Below are 22,334 nucleotides of genomic sequence, written 5' to 3'. Positions count from 1 at the left end.
CAGAGGGAGCAGAGAGCCTGACCAGGTTTCCATGAGACAACAGAGCTCATCAGTCAGGGTGAAGGACCAAGGCAGGGTGCACAGAGCAAGGTCAACTCCAGCTCTGACCTGACCTCCCTCTGACTCTGGGCCCTGAGCCCTCAGTGGCATAACTGAAGAGTTCAGCCTGGGCTCCCCACCTGGAACCTGAATGTCTGTCCTGTCCTGACCTCTGTGGCCCTGAGTGCCCCAGATGTCAGGCCCCCCAGCGCTCCCTTTCACTGGGGGGCTATCGAGCAACACTTTGCTCCAGCCCAAAGGAGCTGCTCATTTGCACGCCATTTTGCATAACTTTTATAAGCCGCCCAAGGGCCAGCCCCAGGCCTCTGATCCTTGCCCCCATCCTGGCCATCCCTGGGGAAGCCCCACCCATCACCCAGGCCTTCCTCCCACTCTGGACCACTGGCGTCTCCAGGTGCTTTCTCCTAGCCTTTTCATCCCCTCTACCCACAAGGCCCGAACTTGGCCTCCTGATAGCCAGTTACTGCTGGTGGGCTGGTCTCCTGTGGCCAGCCACGCAGTGGATACGCAGGGGGCCTCTCGAAGTGTGGGGTGCAGGGAAACTGCCAAGCAGCAAGCACAGTGAGGGTGCAATGGGGACCTGCGCTGAGGTCCGGCTTGGTCAGGGGGCCAGGAGACAAACGGCCCCTCAAACAGGAGGGAGAAGGCTCCACGCAGAGGAAACAGCTTGTGCCATCCCAAGGTCCAGAACCCACCAGAGGCTTCCTGCCCACAGGACTAGACCTTTCCTGGGCAAAGGAACACAGGAGGAAGACTGGGTTGGAGCTCTGACAGACTCTACCTCAAACTTGTCCCATGACCTTGATATGACCCTACCTTGCTTTCCCCACCAGGGCCCTGAGGGGCTCAGACTAAGTGATGTCCAGGAACGCTCTGGTCCTCCTTCCTCTCTCAGAAGCCACCTGGCGCCACCTTCCCCACTTGTGACTCCCAATGGAGTAGGGCCCACGGGGGGGGCAGGTCTGAACCTGGGGTCTGTGAGGAGAACGGAAGGGCAGAAAGGGGGTGCTCCCTTGGGCGGGACTAGACCCACAACTAGGAAAACAGGTTTCCCAGCTGATGTCAGCCCTCTCAGCTGAGGGGAGGGGCGCGGTTGTTGGGAGAACCTTCTGGCTGGGTGGCTGGCCAACTCAGGGGTCTCTCGACACCCTCTGTCAGTTCAGTCTCTTCCCTCACCTTCCTCCCCCGCCCTCCCCCGCAAGCACACACACACAATAGGTCCCTAGCAGGCCTCAAAGTAGCATAGGCACCACTCCCTGGGAGCCCAGCATGGAAGGGTGGGGACCTGTTCCGGGAGCAGGAGCAGGACCAAGCGGGCAGGAAGGCAGCGCTGGGAGGTTGGCCGAAGCTTCCGGTTCACACTCACATCCTGGATTTGTTTGCCAGGCCCTAGGCTGCCCCCTGACTGCTTGGGCTTCTAGGGCTCCAGTCAGCCAGCCGGTGCCCCAGACCTGCCCTGGTGAGGGGAGGAGCTGGAGCACTAGAGGGAACTCGGCGGAAATGGTGCTAAGCCCCTCTTTGGGGAATGGGGGGGCTGACTTTCTGCAGAGCGCAGCCTAGAAGGGGCAGCAGGAGGCAACCACGCTCCGCTGGAGGTCCAGTCCTGGGAGACCACACCTAGACAGCCTTCCCCCCCGCAGCACTAACATTAACATCCCTCAGACTCACTACCTGGTTCATGCCCCCCTTCATCCCGTCACAGGTGGCAAAACCAAGGCCCAAGAATCTGCCCACAGCCATTGGGGCAATCAGAGGCATGAGGGCCAGGAGCAGGTTTCCTTCTGAATCTTTTCTCTTCACGAAGACCAACCCTTGGAGATGTAGACAGAGAGGCCTGAGTGAGGGGATCCCAGGGAACCAGGAGCTTTCCCTGGTCCAGACAAGCCAGATGGGCTACCCCTCTGTAGAGTCTAGGCCAGCCCTGAGGTCAGGGCTGGGACAAGTTTACAGACAGAGAAGTAGAGACTCAGGTGTAAAGAGCTTTTGCCTTGGGTCACACCAGACAGGGACCCTACACACACTGCCTCCTGCCAGCGACCTGGACCTCTTACCCCCGAAGTGGACTCAAGAAGCCACGGTCCTTATGGCCTGGATTCTGGGTCCCTAGGGCCCCACATCCAGCCTGCAGTCCTAGGAGACAGTCGGCCAGCCTCTTCACAGAGGGCCAGCTGATCCGGTCATGAACTTCCCCCTAGTGACGAGATCAGGGGTACACAATAGTCCATTGTACCCAGGGCACACCTGAGCCAGGAGCATGAGTCCAGGCAGGTGCAGGGAGGGAGGCCGATGCTAGATGAAGAGGAGGGGGGCATTACCCTGGGATCCCTCCCTGCTGTGAAAGCAGAGGAAAGTGGGAGCCTAGGTGCGTGACACACAGAGTCTGGGGGACACCTGGCTCTCAGCTCTCGCAGGACACCGGGGTGGGAGTCATTCCCTTCACCTTCTGAGGCCATGCAAGGTAGTCTCTGAGACAGGACAGGGCGCTCAGGAGGGAAGGGCCTCCCTCCACCCCTTTCAAACATCCCTTCTATCTAACCTCCCCTATCCCCTCCCTCTGCATCCAAGGCAAATCTTTTCTTCTGGCTGGACCCCCAGGTCCACCCAGGGGCGGCCTAAGGGCCTCCTCGGATCAGGGTCAGGGAGGAGCCCATCACTGCCAGCGCGCTGATGAGGAGTAGCTTGAGCTGACTCAAATCCGGCCAAAGTAGGGACGCCCCCTACCTCTCACCCCCAACGCCTGCCCACCGGCAACCCCCCCACCCCGCAGCCCACAGACCCTTCAGCCCTGACCACCCAGTAGGGCCGCGCCCACAGGAGAGTCAAGCCCAAATGCAAATTAAGCCTTCCTGCCCCTCCCAACCCAACAAAGTCTCTCATTTATTTTCCGAGCCTCAGTTTCTCCATCTGTAAAAGGGTGTCGGTGTCCGGCCGTCTCGACCTGGGCCCCTCTCCTCATCAGGCACAACCGAGGTTGCGCGGTCCCCACCCAAGAATCTCTTGTGAGATGCACGCCTGCGGGGGTCATCCCCCAGGTATAAGCGCCTGAGGCGCCGGAGGCACCCGCGGGCCGGGGGCGGCGCACACGTGTGTGCGGAGCCCGAGTCCGCTCGGCGCGCGCGTGCATCTACGCGGCCCCGGGAACGCGGGGCGCAGGTGCAGCCGGAGCGGGGCGCGCGGAGCTGGGGGCACAGCGGGAGCGGCGCGGGGCGGGCTCACCTGAGCGTAGTAGAGCAGCCACAGCTCGTACAACCGCTCCGAGGCGGCCATGTCCCGGCCCGGCTCCGGCCCTGCTGCGCGCCACCTGCCGCCGCCGCCTCCTCCGCGCCGCCCGCCGGTTGCCCTCGGCCAGGCCCATGGGCGGAGGGCGTCACTCCGGGGCGGAGCGGCGCGGTACTACTCGGGGAAGTAGTACTGGCCCCCGCCGCTCTGAGCCACCCAAGTCCGCACGCTCCTCCTCCTCGCGGCCGGCAGCCGCCCGGCTTCCTGCACTTAGCTGCCGCTACCACCGCCCCGCCTCTCCCGGGACCGTGCAAAGGGCGGGGAGCCCGGAGGGAGGAGGAGCTTGAGGTCAGGGCGGTCCGGGAGGGCGCCCAGCAGTACCGCCTTCAGCAATGCGCGCCCCCGACTGCGCCTCGGGAAGGGCCGATCTGAGCCTCCTGGGTGTGGGTTGGGGTCAGGTATTCCAAACTTGTCCCCCTCACAGTGGGCCGGGCTGGAATTGCCTCCCTTCGTGCAAGGATGGGGTCTCCGTCTCCCGGGGCCGGAGGGGGGGCGGGGGGCAGGGGCTGCGGGCCGCGTTCAGATGGCCAGAGCCCTTCAGCAAATGGTAACAACAACCAGCGGCCACTTGTAGAGTTTACCACGTGCCTGGTGCTGTTCTAAGCGCTTTAATGGGGAGACAGACATGCCACGTTTTTGCTCCTACTGTTTGTGGAGCAGGATGGGGACATCAGAGAGCAGTGCCCTTCATCTGTCCTGCAGATCCCTGGGAAATTTAAGCAATCCTCACGGGTTCCCTCTTCCAAGAAGCCTCCTAATTGCTCCCGTAAAAGCATCCTCCACTCTAGGGCCCAGCACTGGTCTTCACATCTTTTTGTTTTCTTTAACCTCAAGAGGTTAATGGCAAGAGGATGTCTCATGCCTCTGTTTTACAGATGGAGAAATTGAAGCCCAGATGGGCCAAATGAGAATTACTTGGGTAGCCGGGGACAGTGTGGACAGGGATGGAGGCCTGACTGACTCTTTGCTGGCCCACTGCCATCATCACCCCCAGACCTCTCCCTGCCCCCTCCCCTGGCCAGCCTGCCAGGGAGGTGAGGGGCCACCTGGTGTTGGGCAGGGGTCAGGCCCTTTGTTGGAGTCAGGGAGAAGTTTGTGGAGCCCAGAAAGGTACTCTCAGGTAGAGGAACGGAGTCTGGAGTCTCCCAGACCTTGAGTGGCCAAAAGAAGACAGACTCTTTCCCGGTTCCCATCCTTTTCTGTCCTCCTGACTTCTTCTTGGGCAGCCGCTCCACTCTGGCCTTTTTTCCTGCCCTGTGCATCCTACCTCTGAGCTGACATTTCCTGAACACCTGCTACCTGGTACTCCCTGGGACCCTGGTATAGGTTCTGATGATTCACCCCTGGATGTGGGGGAACAGGGCACCAAAAGGCCCTGGCTAGTGAGGTTAAGAAGGTCATTTTGGAGGGGCAGGACAGACGTCTTGTGGCACAGGGGCCTCTGAAAGGAAGTGGGAGGAGTGGACATCCACCTGCTACCAGCCTGGGAATGGAGACCCTAAGCAGGAGACAGCTTTGCTGGGAGACAAGTCATGGTATGTGTTGGGGGGAGGGAGGCCTGGCCTCTAGGTGGCTTTGGGGAACTTGGCATCCTGTAGGAAGATCTTAACTTCAGCCAAAGTGGTCTCCAGATTGTCAGGACATGCTGGTTAATGTAGGAAAGAAGAACCTGGCAGCTCCTGCTGGCGAGCAGGGTAACTCTTGCCTACCTGTTGCAATCAAGGCCAAATCAACTCTCAGTAGTTCTCAGGGAACTAAGCTCGGGGGGGTTCCTGGAGGCCCACAGGGCCCACTTTGGGGATTTGTTCTTCTCCAAATTAGGTAGTCTGACTCTGAGTACTTTGCTGCTTCAGGGGGCCTTGGAGGTGGGAGGGCCTCACCCATAAGCCTGGAGGAAACGGCCATCCAGCCAAGCCCTGCATTGCACAGGTTTTATCTGAACTGAGAGCGGATACAGAAGGGCCTAGAGGCCCATGAACAAGTGTACCCAGGAAGTCACTGACACCTGTAGAGGAAGGAAGACGCAGATCTTTTATTAAACTGAGATCGGAGTGGAGGGTCAGGGAAGACTTCTTGAAGGCATTCGGGCCTTGAAGAATCTGGACAAGGGGACAGGGTTGGGTCAGCGCATTCCGTGCGGCTGGTAAGGAGTGAGGGGCGTGGTTGGCGTTTGCTTAGGCAAAAGCGGAGCAATCGACGCGCTCTATCCTCCTTCGCTCAGGTCTGATTCCACTTGCTGCTTTCTCATTGATGGGCATTGGACGAATCGAGCCTTACGGCCTTTCTCTTTACCGTGTCCTCCCCCAGCAGGCAAGGCTAGTTGCGGGGAATAGTGGGGCGGGCTCTGCTATAGCAACTCAGTATTGATTGGCTTTCAGGACTTCCTGATCTCCCGTTCTCGTCACTGGATTGGGCGCCAGAGGTTCATCTACGCCCCCGGCCTGCGCGATGCAGGACGGGAGAAGAGGAGGGTGGGCAACATGGCGGCTACTGCGGCTGGTGTGGGCCGGCTAGAGGAAGAGGCGTTGCGGCGAAAGGAACGGCTGAAAGCCCTAAGGGAAAAAACCGGGCGCAAGGTGAGGAATGTAGAGTGAGGGCCGTGGCTGAGGTAGCCAGTATTCGGGTCCAGAACAGGGACGAGAGGGCAGGGGACTACAAGGAAAAGGCAGCTGCGGGTGACGCGCATGCGCGCGCGGGTGGTGCTTGCGCGAGGAGTCGGAGCCCGCCTACCAGGTGTAGTGGTAGCTGCCTGGGACTCTTTTGGCGCTGGGTCCCCGTCGCCGCGCATGTGTGAGGCGGGGACGGGGATATTTGGTTTCCTTCTGGTGTTTGCCTTATGCGTCTCCAGGGCAGTTTCTAAGTTTTGGATGCTCGTTGTATTAGGCGTAATTTTTTCGCTTTTGAGCGCCCTGAATCATCCCCTTTCCCCCACGACCCAGGCGGTCTTCCAGCCTGGTGAAATTCAGTGAATGTGGCAGACCCTCCCTGTCCGCCACCGCACCTTGGGCCAGGCAGTACGGGACCGCACTCTCGGCGCCCAGCTGGAATTTGAGTACAAAAGTGCAAAAACAAAGACCCATTTCTAGGTCAGGGTGCACCTCAGGGAAAGAGGAGGGCACTTAGTTGTTCCTAGGCTACTTCTCTGGGAATGGACCTCCTAATCCTATTAGTTACCAAACTTGGAAGCATCTTTCTTGCTTTTGTTTGACACCAGAATGGTCCCACTCCATTTCCACCTCGTTGATCTCTCCGAGTAATCAAGAGGAAGGAGAGCTCTGAAGTTCATTGGCTGTGTGCAAACCCTGGCCTTGTCCCCTGGGGCTGTGGGACTTGGGACAAATTGCTTCATATCCATGAGCCTGTTTCTTCATGTCCGCACTGGAGGATAAGAAGTCCTCTATATTAATTGTCGTTGGGTTATTTTGAGATCTGGCAGGGTCCTCTGTATGAGAGAGCACTAGAGCCCACAGAGGGTGGAGGCTGCCAGTTCCGCTGTTGTTGGATGAGCAAAAACTGTTAATTCTACAAAATATAAAGGCTAGTAAATATCTAGACCTTGGATGGATGAGGGAAAACAGCTTTCCAACTTTAGAGAGTCAGGCTCTTCAGTCAGGCCCCTGTTTCCTTCTGCATGACCAGCCTGTGGGAAAGTGAAAGGGGAAGTAATAGAGAGTGAAAGCTAGCCGGATTGGCTTCTGCTTTTGTTGGCATGTTGTTGGCCCTGTCAGAGGGTTCTGCCCCAAAACTGCCTGGCGGTTTGAAAAACCCTCAGCTTTTCAGTGGCTAGCTAGCCTGTGCTGTTGGCTGGGATTTGGGGCCCAGATTACTGTGACTGGGCTTGAGGTCAGAATACAACGGATAACATAGCATCCTTAGGGCCTGTTGCTATGGGAAGGATGCGCAGGCCATCAGGAGAACTGGCCTTTAAAGACGGATTCTCTTAAAGGGCTGAAAATATGGCCTGATGGTTATTTTTTCCTTATCTTTTTTTATTGTGGCAGGATGTATGTAACATAAAGTTTACCATTTGAAATATGTTCATAATGTTATATAACCATACCACTATGTCCAGAGCTTTCTCACCATCCCAAATGTAAACTCTGTACCCATTAAACAGTAACTCCCCACCCTAGCCCCTGACAACCACCATTTATTTGACTACTTTAGGTATCTTATAGAAGTAGAAATCATACAGTATTTGACTTTCTTTGACTGGCTTATTTCAATCAGCATAACTTTTTTTTAAAAAGATTTTATTTATTTATTTGTCAGAGAAAGAGAGAGAGAGCACAAGCAGGGGGAGCGGCAGGTGCAGGCACAGGGAGAAGCAGCCTCCCTGCTGAGCAAGGGGCCTGATGTGGGGCTTGGTCCCAGGACCCTGGAATCAAGTCAGACGCTTAACTGACTAAGCCACCCAGGTGTCCCCAGCATAACATTTTTAAGGTTTATCCATGTGTAGCTTATGGGAAATTTCATTCGTTTTTAAAGCTGGATCATACTCCTTTGTACTATACTGTATTTTATCTGTTTGGGGTTGCTTCTAACTTTTGGCTGTTGTGAGCCATGAATGTTTAAATATCTGTTTGAGTCTCTGTTTTCAGTTCTTTTGGGTGTGAACCCAGAAGTGGAAATTTTGGATTATATAGCAGTTCTGTGTTTAACCTTTGAAGGAACTGCCACGTTGTTTTCCATAGCAGCCATGGACATAGATTCCGGTTTTTCTACATCCTTGTCAACACTTGGTATTTTCTGTTTTGTTGATTATAGCCATCCTATTGGGTGTGAAATGGTATCACATAGTAGTTTTGATGTGCATTTCCGTAGTGATCAGTGAGTCATGTTGAGCATCTTCTCAAGTGCCTATGGCCATTTGTGTATCTTCTTTGGAGAAACGTCTGTTCATGTCCTTCCCCTGCTGCCGTTTTTCTTTTAAAGATTTATTTATTTGGGAGAGAGAGAGTTTGTGCACACGAGTGGGAGGAGGGTCAGAGGGAGAGAATCTTCAAGCAAACTCTATGCAGAGTATATGGGGCTACAACCCATAAGGTCATAATCTGAGCCGAAGCCAACCAAAAGTCCAATGCTTTACTGACTGAACCACCCAGGCACCCCTTCGCCCATTTTTTAATTGACTTTTGTTGTTGTTGAGTTGTAGGAGTTCTTAATATATTCTGACTATTAATCCCCTATCAGATAATGGGATTTGCAGATGTTTTCTCCCAATTCCATGGTTGTCTTTTCACTTTCCCAATAATGTCCTTTGATGCATAAAGTTCTTAATTTTGATAAAACACAATTTATTTTTTCTTTTGGTGTGTCTGCTTTTGGTGTCATGTCTGAGGAACCTTTATCAAACCTTGGATCCTGACGCTTTTCCCCATGTTTTGCCCTAAGAGTTTTATAGTTTTAGCTCTTATATTTAGGTATTTGATCCATTCTTTTTTTTTTTTTAAGATTTTATTTATTTATTTGACAGAGAGAAATCACAAGAGAGGCAGGCAGAGAGAGAGGGAGAAGCAGGCTCCCCGCTGAGCAGAGAGCCCGATGTGGGACTCGATCCCAGGACCCTGAGATCATGACCTGAGCCGAAGGCAGCGGCTTAACCCACTGAGCCACCCAGGCGCCCCATTTGATTCATTCTGAGTTAAATTTTTATGTAGGTATAGTGTAAGTGTCTAATACAGTGTCTGGCATCTAAATATCCAGCTTTCCCAGTACCATTTGTTGAAGTAACTGTCCTTTCCCTATTGAATGGCCTTCCCTATTGAATGTCCTTTCCCTGTTGAATGGTCCTTTCCCTACTGAATTGTTGAAAATCATTTCACCATATCTGTGAGAGTTTATTTCAGGACTCTCTATTCTTCTCTTGGTTTATATGTCTGTCATTATGGCACTGCCATACTGTTTTGATTACTATAGCTTGTTGTAAGTTCTGAAATCAGAAAGTATGAATCCTCTTAGTTCTCTTTCAAGATTGTTTTGGCTTTTTGGGATCCCTGAGATTCCATATGAATTTTAGAATGGATTTTTCTGTTTGTGCAAAGAATGCTGTTGAGGTTGATATGGATTGTACTGAGTCTGTAAACAATTTTGGGGAGTATTGCCATCCTAACAATATTAAGTCTTCCAGTCCATGAGCATGGGATGTCTTTCCATTTAAGTTGTTAATTCTTTTTAAAATTTATTTATTTGACAAGAGAGTGAGAAAAGGAGAGCACAGGTGGGCTAAAGAGCAGAGGGAGAAGCAGACTCCCCGCTGAGCAGGGAGCCTGATGCAGGGCTTGATCCCGGGACTCCAGGATCGTGACCTGAGCCAAAGGCAGATGCCCAACCAACTGACCCACCCAGGTACCCCTTAAGTTGTTAATTTTCATTTAAGTCTTTAATTTTTTTTTAGGAGGGTTCTCTAGTTTTCAAAGTACAAGCCTTTAGCTCCTTGGTTACAAAAATATTCCTAAATATTTTATTCTTTTTGGTGCTGTTGTAAAGGAGATTGTTTTCTTAATTACCTGTTCAGATTGTACATTGCTAATACATACAGAAATGCAACTGATATTTGTCTGTTGATTTACAAAATTGACATCCTGGAACTTTGCTGAATTTGTTAATTATTCGAACAGTTTTTTCATGGATTCTAGAGATTTCTACATATAGGATCATATCATCTGTGAACAGATACAATTTTACTTCTCTTCCAATTTGGAAGTCTTTTATTTCCTTTTCTTGCCTGATTGCTCTGGCTAGAACTTTGAGTATCATGTTGGCTAGAAGTTGTGAAAGCAGTCGTCCTTGTTATGTTCCTTATGATGGAAGAGCTTTCAGTGTTTCACTATTGAGTGTGACATTCACTGTGGGTTTTTCAGATATGGCCTTTATCATGTTGAGGAAGTTTCCTTCTATTCCTAGCTTGTTGACTGTTTATATCGTATCACTCTCATAACAAAGAGAGTTGATTTTTGTCAAATGCTTTTTCTTCATCAATTGAGATGATCATGTGATTTACCCCCCCATCCTATTATTATATTACATTAGTTGGTTTTTGTATGTTGAACCATTTTTGCATTGGAGAGTAAATTCCCCTGGTCTTTGGTCCTTGATGGATTCAATTTGTTAGTATTAGAATTCACCAATAAAACCGTCTGGCCGAGGGCTTTTTTCCTTATTAGCAGGGTTTTGATTACTTACTCAGTTTCCTTATTAGATACAGATGTATTTAAATCTTCTATTTCTTCATGAGTCAGTTTAGGTACATTGTGTGTTTCTAGGATTTTGCCCATTTCATTTAGATTTTCTAATTTGTTGGTGTATTGATTGCTACTTTAATTGGCTTTAATCTTCCCATTTCTGGCTTCAGAAAGCTCTTGGCCATGAACTCATTTCTAAAAAAATGTGCAGCCGGAAATCATGTGGCTTCTATGTTGGAATTGAGAGCTCACTGGCCTTTGGAGTTTCCTTTCATTCTTTTTAAAGAAGAGTTATTGTGAAGCCACATTCTTGCTCCATTAGAAGCCTTCTCCTTTCCTGTTGCATCTTTCCTATTCAGGAGCTCCTGATTTTTCTACTTTCTCTAGTCCTTTTCTTACAAAGGGGAAGTTAGAATTTTTTGTTGACTCTTCAGTTTCCAGGCTGTGGTTATCAGTGGGTGGATCAGTGGCAGGTGATGAAGTGTTGTTTGGCTTGGTTGAAAGTGGGTTATTGGAGCTGGTAATTCCTTCCTTCCGCGGACGTGTACTGGGTACGTCCTAGGCGCCAGTTGTGAGGCACTAGAGGTATAGTGCTGAACAGAGCAGACAGAAGTCTCTGCCCTGAGCAGCTTGCAGTCAGCTGGGGAGACAGAGGGTCAGGCAACATAGGTAGTGTTAGGTAGAGAAGGTGCAAGGAAAGGAAAGAAGGAAAGTGAGGTGGGGAGTACCTAGTGCTCCTGATTTTTTCTGTAGCTTCTAACGGTTTAATTTTATTAATAGTGTTTTCAGATTTGTTGTAGAAACGATGCCAGTTGCCAGCTTTATCTTGTCTAGGTCTTGATGACAAACCTGAGAAGAAGATGAGAGGAGGGTTAATTTAGGGGCGCCTGGGTGGCTCAGTCAGTTATGCAGCTTCCTTCAGCTCAGGTCCTGATCCCAGGGTCCTGGGACCCAGCCCCGCTTTGGGCTCCCTGCTCAGCGGGGAGCCTTCTTCTCCATATCCCACTGCCTGCCGCTCTGCCTACTTGTGTGCGCGTGCTCTCTCTCTCTCTCTCTGTCAAATAAATAAATAAAATCTTTAAACAAAAAAAAGGAGGAGGGTTAGTTTATAGATGGAAGCACTGAGGCTAATAAATGTGAGGTGGTTTGCCTGAGGTCACATAGCTAGGAGGCACCCAAGTGCATGTTAGCTTAGGAGAGGCCATGAGAACAGGTGGTGACTCTCTTTGTGTACCGACTTGGACTGGCTGCCCAGATGCAAGGTAGGGGAGAAACTGGAGGAACCAGTTGTATACTTTCTAATACCCTTTGGTTTTGTGAGTTACATGCTCAAGAACATAACAAAACAAGAAACAACAGTGGTAAAAGAGGATAGGCCCCAAGTCCAGTCTGCCCTGATGTGCGTGTCTTAATCCCCTGTGGATCCTGATCTGGTCCTCCTTTCCCCTGATGGGGATGGGGATACCCTGATTTGCCACAGTTTTGTATCTTTCAGTGGTGAAATACACATAACATAAAATTTTCCGTTTAAGCATTTGTCATTAGGATATTTACAGCATTGTGCAACCATCACCACGATTTCCAAAACTGTTTCATCACACCAAACAGAAACTCTACCCCCACCAAGCGGCGGTTCCTTGTTAGCCTCACCCCAGCCCCTTGCAACCACTAATCTGCTTTCTGTCTCCATGAGTTTGCCCATTCCAAGTACCTCGTGTAAGTGGGGTCTTAACAATATTTGTCCTTTTGTATTTGGCTTACTTCCCTTAGCAGAAGCATCAGTTTTCAGGGTTCATCCACATTCTAGCATGCAGGAGCCTTTCGTTCCTTTTTAAGGCTGAATAATATTCCATTGTGGGTATACACCACACACAGTGGATGTTCATTCCTCTGTTGATGGACACCTTTTGGCTCTTGTCACTAATGCTGTCATTGGCATATTGGTGTACTTATCGGCTTCACAAGTATTATTTGAGTCCCTGTTTTCAGTTCTTTTCGATATATACAAAAGGAGTGGGATTGCTGGGTCAGATAGCCATTCTGTGTTTAACTTTTGGAGAAACCACCAAACTGCCACAGTGGGTGGACATTTTCCACTACCACCAGCAGTGCATGAGGCTCCAGTTCCCTTACATCCTTGCCCCACAATTACTTTCCTTAAAAAAAAAAAAAAATATATATATATATATATAGGATGGGGGCGCCTGGGTGGCTCAGTCGGTTAAGCGTCTAACTCTTGATCTCAGTGCAGGTCTTGACCTCAGGGTGGTGAACTCAAACCCTGCACTGGGCTCCATGCTGGGCATGGAGCCTACTTAGAAAAAAAAAATATAGGATGTGAGGGCAATCTGGCCATAATATCTGTTGCCCCATTGATCGCCAGGGTTGATTCGGCTGATCTGGGTGGCTAGGGGGTGTCCCCTTCCTCCCTCACTGCTCCATCTGTGTCCTTAGACTCCAGATGCGTCCAGATGAGGCGCTGTATGGGGCAGTCTGCCTTTCTTTTAAAACAAAGTAAATCATAGCTATCCTAGTAGGAGTGAAGTGGTCGCTCATTGGGGTTTTGATTTGTATTTCCCTGATGATAAGTGCTTTTAAGCATCCAATCATGTGCTCATTTGCCATTTGTATATGATCTTTGGAGAAATATTTATTCATATTCTTTGCCCATTTTTCCATCGGGTCGTTTGTCTTTCTGTTCTTGAGTTGTGGTTGAATTCTTTATATATTCTGGATGTTAAACCGTTACTAAGTAGGGGACTTCTGGGTATTTTCCCCCCATTCTGTGGGCTGTCTTCATTCTCTTGGTAGTGTCTTTTGATGCACAAAGATTTTTAAATTTTGGGAAAGCCCAGATTGTCTCTTTTTTCTTGTAAGAGTGCTTTTTGCGTCATATTTAATCTCTGCAGTTCCTGAGGGATATTTCTGTGAGGGTCAGTGCCTGAGAGAAAGACAGTCAAAGGTCTTAAGTTTGAGTTACTTTTCCAGCCCAGTCATTTCTTGGGAGACCGAGGAGTGGTGAGGCTGGCAAGGAAGTAAAGCCGGCCTGCTACAGGCAGACAGGGAGTTAGGAGGCCCCTCCCTCGGGTGGAAGGGGCCCCCTGCTTTTAGCTCTGTCATCTGATGTGAAGATGTGATCCCTGTAGGAGGGACTCCAGGGCCCAGCACTTTCTCAGCCCGCTTCTGCCATGGGAGAGTCCCTGTCTGCCCCAAGGGGATGGCTCCTTGCCAGTCTAGCACTCAGCGACATGTCCCTCACTGACACCTGCCACGAACATGGTTTTGCTGGAGGCATGAAGATCTCATGCCTGGCATTGGCTTCCGTCCTGGTGCCAGCTTCCTCTCCTCCCCGCACCAGACTATGAGCTCAAAGTAGTGATCATCTGGAGGGTGGTGGGCAGTCTTACAGAGTACGTCCTTGTCAGCCCACCTGACTGATCCTGAGGGCGCAAACCACGGCATTCCGAGGGGCTGGGATGCCCAAGGTCAAGGAGTGTAAGTGACGTCGGGATTCCAGCACACATGACCTCTGGAGGAGGGGGATTCTCTGCAGGGTGCAGCAGGCCTGTGGGTCAGCCAGTCCTGGTGACAGGTGGGAAGAGCACGTCAACTGTTAGACTGAAATGACTGGCAGTCATTTCCTGGGAAAACCAGGCTGGTCCTGGGGACGCTTCACGAGAAGGCAGAGCGGGCTTTGGGCTGACCTGTGGAAGATGGGACCGGGAAGCACATATTGAGGTAGCTGGAAAGGAGTGTTCCAGGGGCGCAGCTCAGGGGTAGGAATGTTCGGTGGGCCCAGAGGGGATGGTCAGGGATGCTCCAGCGGGTTTGACAGCAAGCAGTTGGCAGCGATTGGGGTAGGGATAAGGTCTGAAGGGTCTGCTGGGTGCTCCGGTGGCCGAGTTCTGCAGGAGCCCAGCCTTGCTGCAGGGAGGGCAGCCACCCACACTTTTGTGTTGTTTCAGAACCTCATTTCTTGGTGCTCCTCCCGAAGTTCCAAGCTGGGTGAGTTGGGGAACCATCCCAGGCTATGTAGACGAAGCTCTGGGGCCTCTGTCTACAGTGCCGCCCGACAGGGCTGTGTGAGGCCACTTTGTCCTGCTCCGTCTGACCTCTTTCTCAGCAGCCAGAAGGAGGCTCCTAAAGGTTGTTAACTTGGCCCAGACACTTGCCCTTGGCTGTCGGTTTTTGCCAGCATCTAGCCTGGATTGGGCTGCCTCCTTGAGCCTTGGGATAGGGAGGGTGGTCATCCCCAGCCCCGCCAGGGCCCCGGAGCCGGCTCTGGCTGTCAGCTTGCAGACTGCGCTGCATTTCCTGCTTCCCACCTGGCTCTCAGGATGGGACAGTGCTGTGCAGTTCTCTGTGGAACGTGTGCTGCCTGGTACCACAGCCAGGAGCCACGTGTGGCCCTTTAACCCTTGAAATGTGACCGATGTGATGTTTCATTTTATTCCGTTTTACTTAATTTGTATTTAAACAGCCATACTTGGCTGAAGGTTGCCTCATTGGACAGTGTGTCTCTGGAGACCTTGCTCTCCTTTGCCCAGCTCATACAACACCGTGTCTCTGCCTGAGCTCTCATTTATCAAGAGCTGTGAAGGAGAGGGTAGGCGGAAACCCAGGTGACCCCGAGCTCAGGCTTGGGGAGCCTGGGGCTTCGAAGCTAGAGCAGAGGGCTTCAAAGTAGTCAGTCTTTCTGGCCAGCCTCTCCGGCAGATGCTTATTTCTGGCCTTCCGTGTGTATGCCCGGTAGGAGTTAAATGCTGACAGTTGTGATCCACACACTTGAGAAACGCGCAGTCTGGAGAGTGCGGCAGTGCCAAGGTGGAGGGCAGCTCATTGATAATCTTGGACTTGGGTGCACCAGGGAGGGTCTTGGCCAGTGTGGGCTGAGGGTGGAAGGGAAGCTGGAGGGAAGGGCTGGCCACTGTTGGGGGAACAGAGAGGAAGGGGGAAGGGGCAGTGAGGTGTGGGGTGGTGGGGGTAGAGAAGAGCCCGGTGTTCTGGGGGAGAAGTCGAACTTGTCTGTGTCCTGCTCATCCCTGAGGACATTGCCTCTGGCCTGGCTGCGTGCAGCTCTGTCCCCAGGCCCAACGGCCTGACGCCTAAGTCAGTGGAGGAGTCACTGCCACCGTGTCAACAGCCTCTTACAGATTGGCTGTCATAACATTTACATGGCACTTTGTGATGGGATCTCCTGATTTGCTCAATCCAGAAGCAGCCCTTCGAGGTAGGTTTAAAACAGTTTATCCCCGGGCACCTGGGTGGCTCAGTCGGTTAAAGCCTCTGCCCTCGGCTCAGGTCAGGGTCCTGGGGTCCTGGGATCAAGCCCCGCATCCGGCCCTCTGCTCAGTGAGGAGGCTGCTTCCCCCCGGCCCCAGCCTGCCTCTCTGCCTACTTGTGATCTCTGTCAAGTAAATAAAGTCTTTTTTCTTTTTAATTTTTTTAAAGATTTTATTTATTTATTTATTTGACAGACAGAGATCTCAAGTAGGCAGAGAGGCAGGCAGAGAATGAGGAAGGGAAGCAGTCTCCCTGCTGAGCAGAGAGCCCGATGCGGGGCTCGATCCCAGGACCCTGGGATCATGACCTGAGCCGAAGGCAGAGGCTTTAACCCAGTGAGCCACCCAGGCGCCCCTAAATAAAGTCTTTAAAAGAAATAAAAAATAAAACAGTTTATCCCTATTTAATAGGCCAGGAGGTCTGGGCTGAGGGACCACTCATGGCTGTGCTTGGGGATATTGCCGACCAACCCTAGATGGTTCCCTGAACCCTGGGCCCTGTATCCCTCTCCACTTGTCACCCCCAGGTGCTTGGGAAGAAGTAGCCCCCAGGACGGGGTCTTCTTCCCATCCACACACAAACTGCCATCAGGCCGCCTGGTGGGAGCTGGGTGGCATAGTGGAGAGCTCGGGCTTTGGAGTCAGATGGATCTGATTTAAATCTCAGCTCCATTCATCACATCAGTGGGACCCAGGGTTGTTTACCTCCCTAGCCTTGTCTCTAAAATCAAGACTTGGCTTCCAACCTTATCAGTAGCTGGAAGAACAGAGAAAGATGTCTGTGAAGTGGCTAGTTCAAGGTCTTGCCCGTGGGCCTCTTATAAATATAGGTGTATGTCTTTTCTCACCCACCCTGTTGAAGTGAGGAGGTCTAGGTGGTCCTCCAGCCCTTCCCGCTGGGTGACAGTGGGTGGAGGTTACCCTGTTTCCGAGGCAAGCAAAGAGACATCTTGCCGGTCCCCTGGCTTTCCTCAGCCTAGCCGTGCTTCCTGGAAGGTGGAATTCACTTGGCATACAAAGTGTTACATCAACAAAAAAGTGGATTTGCAGAGCCACAGCCACGGTGGGGTATGTGTTCCCCATTTCTCCCCAGGACTGACCTTCTGTTCCCAAGCTCTCAGACCCCGAGGTCTGGGAGCCAGTGAGAAGGAGAACCTCGTGGGTGGGAAGCTGGGGACTCCCAACGCAAACAGACACCTGTTGACGAACCAGTGTTGCAACTTCTCTCTGAGTCATCCCTTCCGAGGCCTTGACTTGTTCATGTGTGAAATGAAGGTGTTGGATCAATCCGAGGTTCTCAGACCTACCTGTACATCAGGGTCACCTGAGGTGACCTACTCATTCTTTTCTCTGGCTCCACCCCAGATCTCCTGTGGGGAGGCAGTAGGGAGCCTGGAAATCATGCGATTTTTGAAAGATTCGCAGATGATTCAGTTTCCTGCACGTCTCTGATCACTTCCCTGACATTCTCCCTTGACAAAAGGAAGTAGCACACCTCCTTTCCCTGGAGCATGAGTTGCTCATCCTCACTGCAGGACCTCTGCCACCACCCATCAAAGAAGTCTTTACTGAGCACCAGCTGTGCGGCGGGCCTGCGGATCCGGATGGTGAATCAGACTGCCCCTCTGCCTTGAGAGGCTTCCATGGGTGGGGTGGGTAGAGTATGTACTAGTGAGCAGGGAAGAGAGTGTTGGGAACTTGGGAGTGCTGGGGTGTGTGTGTGTTGAAGGAGGGCTGGTGCAGCTGGCCTGTGACAGGAAGGCCGCTCTGAGTGGGAGGCCGGAAATGGTGGTTGCAGGGGAGGGATGGGATGCCAGGTCTAGGGAAGAGCATTCTCAGATGAGCGGAGCACTAGCTCGGAGTGTTTGAGGGAGAGAAGGAGCCCCTGTGTGGCAGGTGGCAGATGTCAGGTGAAGGTTAGGGAGTGGGGAGAGGATGGGAGTAGAGAGGCCCTGGCCGGGTGTGGCCACAGGGCAGGCTCTTGCTCTAGGGGAGCTGGGGAGCCACTGGAGGCCTGAGTGCTGGGTCTTGCCCTGAGTGTGTGTGGAGGCAGGAGGCTGCCACATTCGCTCAGCTGTGAGGCTGCGGCATTCAGGGTTATGGGACGTCCCGGCGGGTGGACTGTGGGGGCAGGCGAGCTGGGGGGTGCGGCAAGGCCTGTTCCCAAAATGAGAGGTGCAGGGGGAGTGGTTTTGAAGGGGAGCCAGGAGTCTGGTGAGGGCCAGGTTGGACCTGGCTGTTGGCCATGTGAGTGGAGAGAGCCTGTCAGGCAGGCGTTGGGACTGCAAGGAGAGGCTTGTGTGGGTAGAAGCTGAAGCCCTGGGGCCAGATGAGGTGCCCTGGGGCCAGGGTTTAGACAGCAGAGAATGAGGATGGGGGATATACAGTGCCCAGGGGCTCGCCCTGCAGCATGCAGGAGGAAGGGGCACAGGAATCTGGGGGGAGGGAGACAGGGGGACTGAGAGAAGCTGGGTGAGGACTGGAGTGGGTTCGGGCCTTGAGCTTGATCCAGCTGTGTGCAGGCCGTGTGTGGGGAGCGGAAGGTGCCGGTGGGGTCCCGGCCACAGCCACCCTGTGAAGTGGGCCTTCGCACCACTTGGAGGCCTCACCAGCCCTTGCTTGTGAGACCCACTGATGTCAGGAGAGGCAGCCCAGCCAAGGCAGTGCTCTTGAGGCTTTGTTCTGTGGGCTGGGCGGAGCGGCGGAGCGGGTCGCCTGCTGCTCCCTTTCTGTTGGGTGTTCGGCCCCCGGCTGCTTCCCTGCAGGTAGGCTGCTCGGTCTGAGCGGGACGCTGCCTGCATCAGGCACAGCTTCACTCCGGGTTCCCTGCCCCGGGGCCTGTCGCAGAGGTGGCTTTGGCCACCCCGGCTCCGTGGGCTCCAGGACCAGTAGGTAGATAAGTGTCTTCCTGCTCCTGGGCCTTAGGAGACATGGTCAGAAGTGACCACAGTAACCCCTGCCTCCCAGGACGAAGATGAAGGGAGACGGTGCTTGTGCACGTGGAGAAGTGGGAAGTAGGGATGTGCAGTTCTTTTTCCTGCTGTTCTTTCTTCTTACCCCTGGGAAGGGGCCCCTCTATTTTACAGACGTGACAGTAGAGACCTAGACAGTGGCACCCAGGGCCTACCGCCTGGCACGTGGACCCGGGTCCCCTCCCTGGAGCTGGGCTCTGGGGAGCCCCCACCTCCTGGGTCCCATGTGGCATTGGCTTCCCTCGGAGTGGTGCTGGGAGGGCCTTGCGGTGGGCCGCCGTACGGAGAAGTGGACCTGTCCTTCAGTTGGTCTCGGATCCCGGGGAGAACCTACTGGGTGGGCGGGGGGGCCTCCTTCTGAGTTTCCCTCAGAGGGCAGGGCTTCTGGAGGCAGGTACGTGCTGTTCTGGATCTCTCATTGTTTGGCTTGCCTGTGGTGGTCGAGGCAGCTGCGTGAAGCACCTGTGGACAGGAGGCCACGAGACAGGGTCCTTCCTTCTTGCTCTGCTCCCGACTCGCTGTTGAGGCCTCATGTTCCCCTTTGAGTGACTGCCGTGATGTGACAAGACGTCACCACGTGTTTGCAAGGCCGCATCAGTTGGACACAAGGGCTTGTAAAGTGAAGGACTCTTGAAATTCAAGCTGTTTTTTTTTTTTAAGATTTTATTTATTTATTTGACAGAGATCACAAGTAGGCAGAGAGGCAGGCAGAGAGAGAGGAGGAAGCAGGCTCCCTGCTGAGCAGAGAGCCTGATGCAGGGCTCCATCCCAGGACCTGGGATCATGACCTGAGCCAAAGGCAGAGGCTTTAACCCACTGAGCCACTCAGGCGCCCCTCAATCTGGTTTTTAATCTGTTAGCTTTTGAAACAAGAATTTTTGTGACCTTGATGGGGAATCCCTGGAGCCCGGAGGGCAGGAGGGACTGTGCTTCCCTCCCGCAGCCGTCTTCTGGGTGTGCTTGGAGGTCCGGAGGTCGTCCTCTCTTTAGATTTTAGTAATGTAGTTTTGGTTTCTACATGGGGTTAAATTCTGTTTTTAACAACTCTGTTGTGGCATTAAGAAAACTTCCCTTTTCAATATGTAGAGAAAAGTAGACAGGTCAGTCCAGTGATTTTTACTAAGCGAACACATGATGTCATCGGTCACTCAGATCAAGAAACTGCAGCAGCATCCCGGCTCCCTGCCCAGGTGCTCATGCTCCAGGAGTGATCACTTGGGACTTCTAACTCTGGAGTTCGGCTTCTTTCGACCTTTAGATAAGTGGGATCATACACTACATACTCTTCTGGGATCTGGGTTCTTCCATTCCTTATCGTGTCTGTGAGCCGTTGGGTGTGGCCATCAGTTCATTCTTCCTGCTGCCCAGCACTCCATTGTGTCAATATACAACATTAGGTCCGTCCCACTAGAATTTCAGGCTGGGACCATAATCCGCTATTCCCGGTCTTGTCCATGTGTTGGTGAACACGTGTGCATGCATCTGCTGGGTATATCCCTAGGAGTAGAATCGCTAGGTCATAGGAGAGACACTACCATACAGCCCTCCCAGTGGCTAATAAACCAGTCCACACTCCCACTGGCTGTGAAGTTCCTCTTCCACACTTCTGCCTTGGTTAGTCTTTTTCAAGTTGGCACTGCTGGTGGAGGGGTAGTGTATCCCTTTGTGGTGTATATTTGCATTCCCTTCCTAACTGAGGTAGTTGAGTCTCTTGTCAGGTGTTTATGTGAAGAACCTGCTCAGGCCTCTCTGCCTCCTGTCCATTTTTGTTGGGCCGCCTGACACTTTTTCCTGTTCATTTCTAGGTGTTCTTTGACACCTGGGTAAGTCCTCTCTTCTGTATACCTATTGCATTTTTTCCCCCTCTGGGCCTTGACTCTTCATGCTTTTAATTGCATTCTTTGGTGAACAATAGTAGTTCTTTATTTTTATGTAATCCAATTCATCACGGTTTTTTTTTTTTTTTTTCCCCTGAATATTTCTGTGGCCTGCTTAGGGAAATAGTTGTGTGCTCCTAGGTCATGATGATACTCTTTTATATTATATTCTAAGGGTTTTTTGTTTTTTTTTTAAAGATTATTTATTTATTTATTTGACAGGCAGAGATCACAAATAGGCAGAGAAGCAGGCAGAGAGAGAGGAGGAAGCAGGCTCCCTGCAGAGCAGAGAGCCCGATGCGGGGCTCGATCCCAGGACCCTGAGATCACGACCCGAGCCGAAGGCAGCGGCTCAATCCACTGAGCTACCCAGGTGCCCCATATTCTAAGGGTTTTTTAAACATTTTTTATTTAAATTCGATTAATTAACATATAATATATTATTGGTTTCAGAGGTACAGGCCTGTGATTCATCAGTCTTCTATTATACCCAGTGCTCATTACATCACATGCCCTTCCTAATGTCCGTCACCCAGTTACCCTATCCCTCCACCCGCCTTCCCTCCAGCAACCCTCACTTCGTTCCCTGTGATTAAGAGCCTCTTACAGTTTATCTCCCACTCTGGTTTCGTCTTATTTTATTTTTTCTAGTCTATAAGTTTTATTATCTTACCTTTCACCATTAGATTTCCAGTCCATCCAGAATTTTTTTTAAGATTTTAATTATTTATTTGAGAGAGGAAGAGAGAGAACAAGCATGGGGAGCAGCAGAGGGAGAGGGAGAAGCAGGCTCCCCACTGAGCAGGGAGCCCAACTGGGGGCTCTGTCCCAGGACCCTGGGATCATGACCTGAGCCCAAGGCAGACGCTTAACTGACTGAGCCACCCAAGCGCCCCCAGTCCATCCAGAATTTATTTTCGCATGGTGTGAGGTAGGCATCAAGATCCCTATCTCCCCCACCCCCCTGTGTGGCTATCAGTGACTTTGCACTGTTCATTATTTGGCACTTGTGTTTTAGAAAGAAGACTGTTTTCGTTTGAATGGTTGGCACGCAGCCTCCTTGCTAATATTGCTGACCTCCCACGACATCTCCATGATCGTTGTAGTTATTATAAAGTAGTAGTGGTAATGGCTTTCTTTTTTTCTTCCTTTTTTTGGGATGTTACTTAGCCCCAGTACCGGCCAGCTCCTCCATGGACAGGCAGCTCCTTACAGGCAGGGACAACTCTTACACTTACCTAACAGAGCATTCAGACATCTCCGAGTTCCTGTGGCAGTGGCCCCGTACTGGGTCTTCTGTGTCCCAGGACCCTGAGCCCCCCAGGCTTTGCATGCCCCTAGAGGACTTGTCACGGGCTCGCAGGGAAGGCAGGGGCCTGCCATGCTGATTCCTCCAGAGCCCCTGGGCCCTGCCATCCAGGCCCCAGACCAACTGACTGGGGGTGTTGTGACCAGAAGTGCGAGTTGCCTAAAACAGTTGCTTTAAGTCGCTTGTTTCAGCCTTGAGCCATATGTGGTAAACGGACCGCCGCAGACGTCTGGGCCAAGTTCAGGCTGATATGTAGCACCAAGTGTTGTCCTGCAGGTTCTGAATGCAGTTCATGTTCATGTCTCAGGGGAAGATGTGACCCGTGTTTCACCTCAGGGTTGCGAGGACCGCTTCCCCAACCCACACCCACA

General features: G+C 52.1%; 2 protein-coding genes across 4 annotated transcripts in view; one reads left to right on the top strand and one right to left on the bottom strand.

Annotated features, from left to right (window-relative positions):
* The window catches only part of NBEAL2 (neurobeachin like 2), a 28,865-nt gene extending 25,355 nt beyond the window's left edge, over positions 1-3,510 (bottom strand). For all 3 annotated transcript variants that reach the window (XM_045990765.1, XM_045990767.1, XM_045990769.1), the window contains exon 1: positions 3,277-3,510. In XM_045990765.1, the coding sequence (XP_045846721.1) occupies positions 3,277-3,327 (51 nt within the window). In that variant the 5' untranslated portion in view covers positions 3,328-3,510. The remainder of the gene's footprint in view (positions 1-3,276) is intronic.
* A 2,296-nt stretch (positions 3,511-5,806) lies between these two features.
* CCDC12 (coiled-coil domain containing 12) overlaps positions 5,807-22,334 on the top strand; it is a 53,838-nt gene continuing 37,310 nt past the window's right edge. Inside the window, exon 1 of the mRNA XM_045991326.1 lies at positions 5,807-5,915. Coding sequence (XP_045847282.1) covers positions 5,820-5,915 — 96 coding nt within the window. The 5' untranslated portion in view covers positions 5,807-5,819. The remainder of the gene's footprint in view (positions 5,916-22,334) is intronic.

Source organism: Meles meles, chromosome 20 (assembly GCF_922984935.1).
Source record: "Meles meles chromosome 20, mMelMel3.1 paternal haplotype, whole genome shotgun sequence".
Taxonomy (NCBI): Eukaryota; Metazoa; Chordata; class Mammalia; order Carnivora; family Mustelidae; genus Meles; species Meles meles.
The sequence above is the reverse complement of the archived record's forward strand: the minus strand, read 5'-3'. Positions and strand labels throughout refer to the sequence as shown.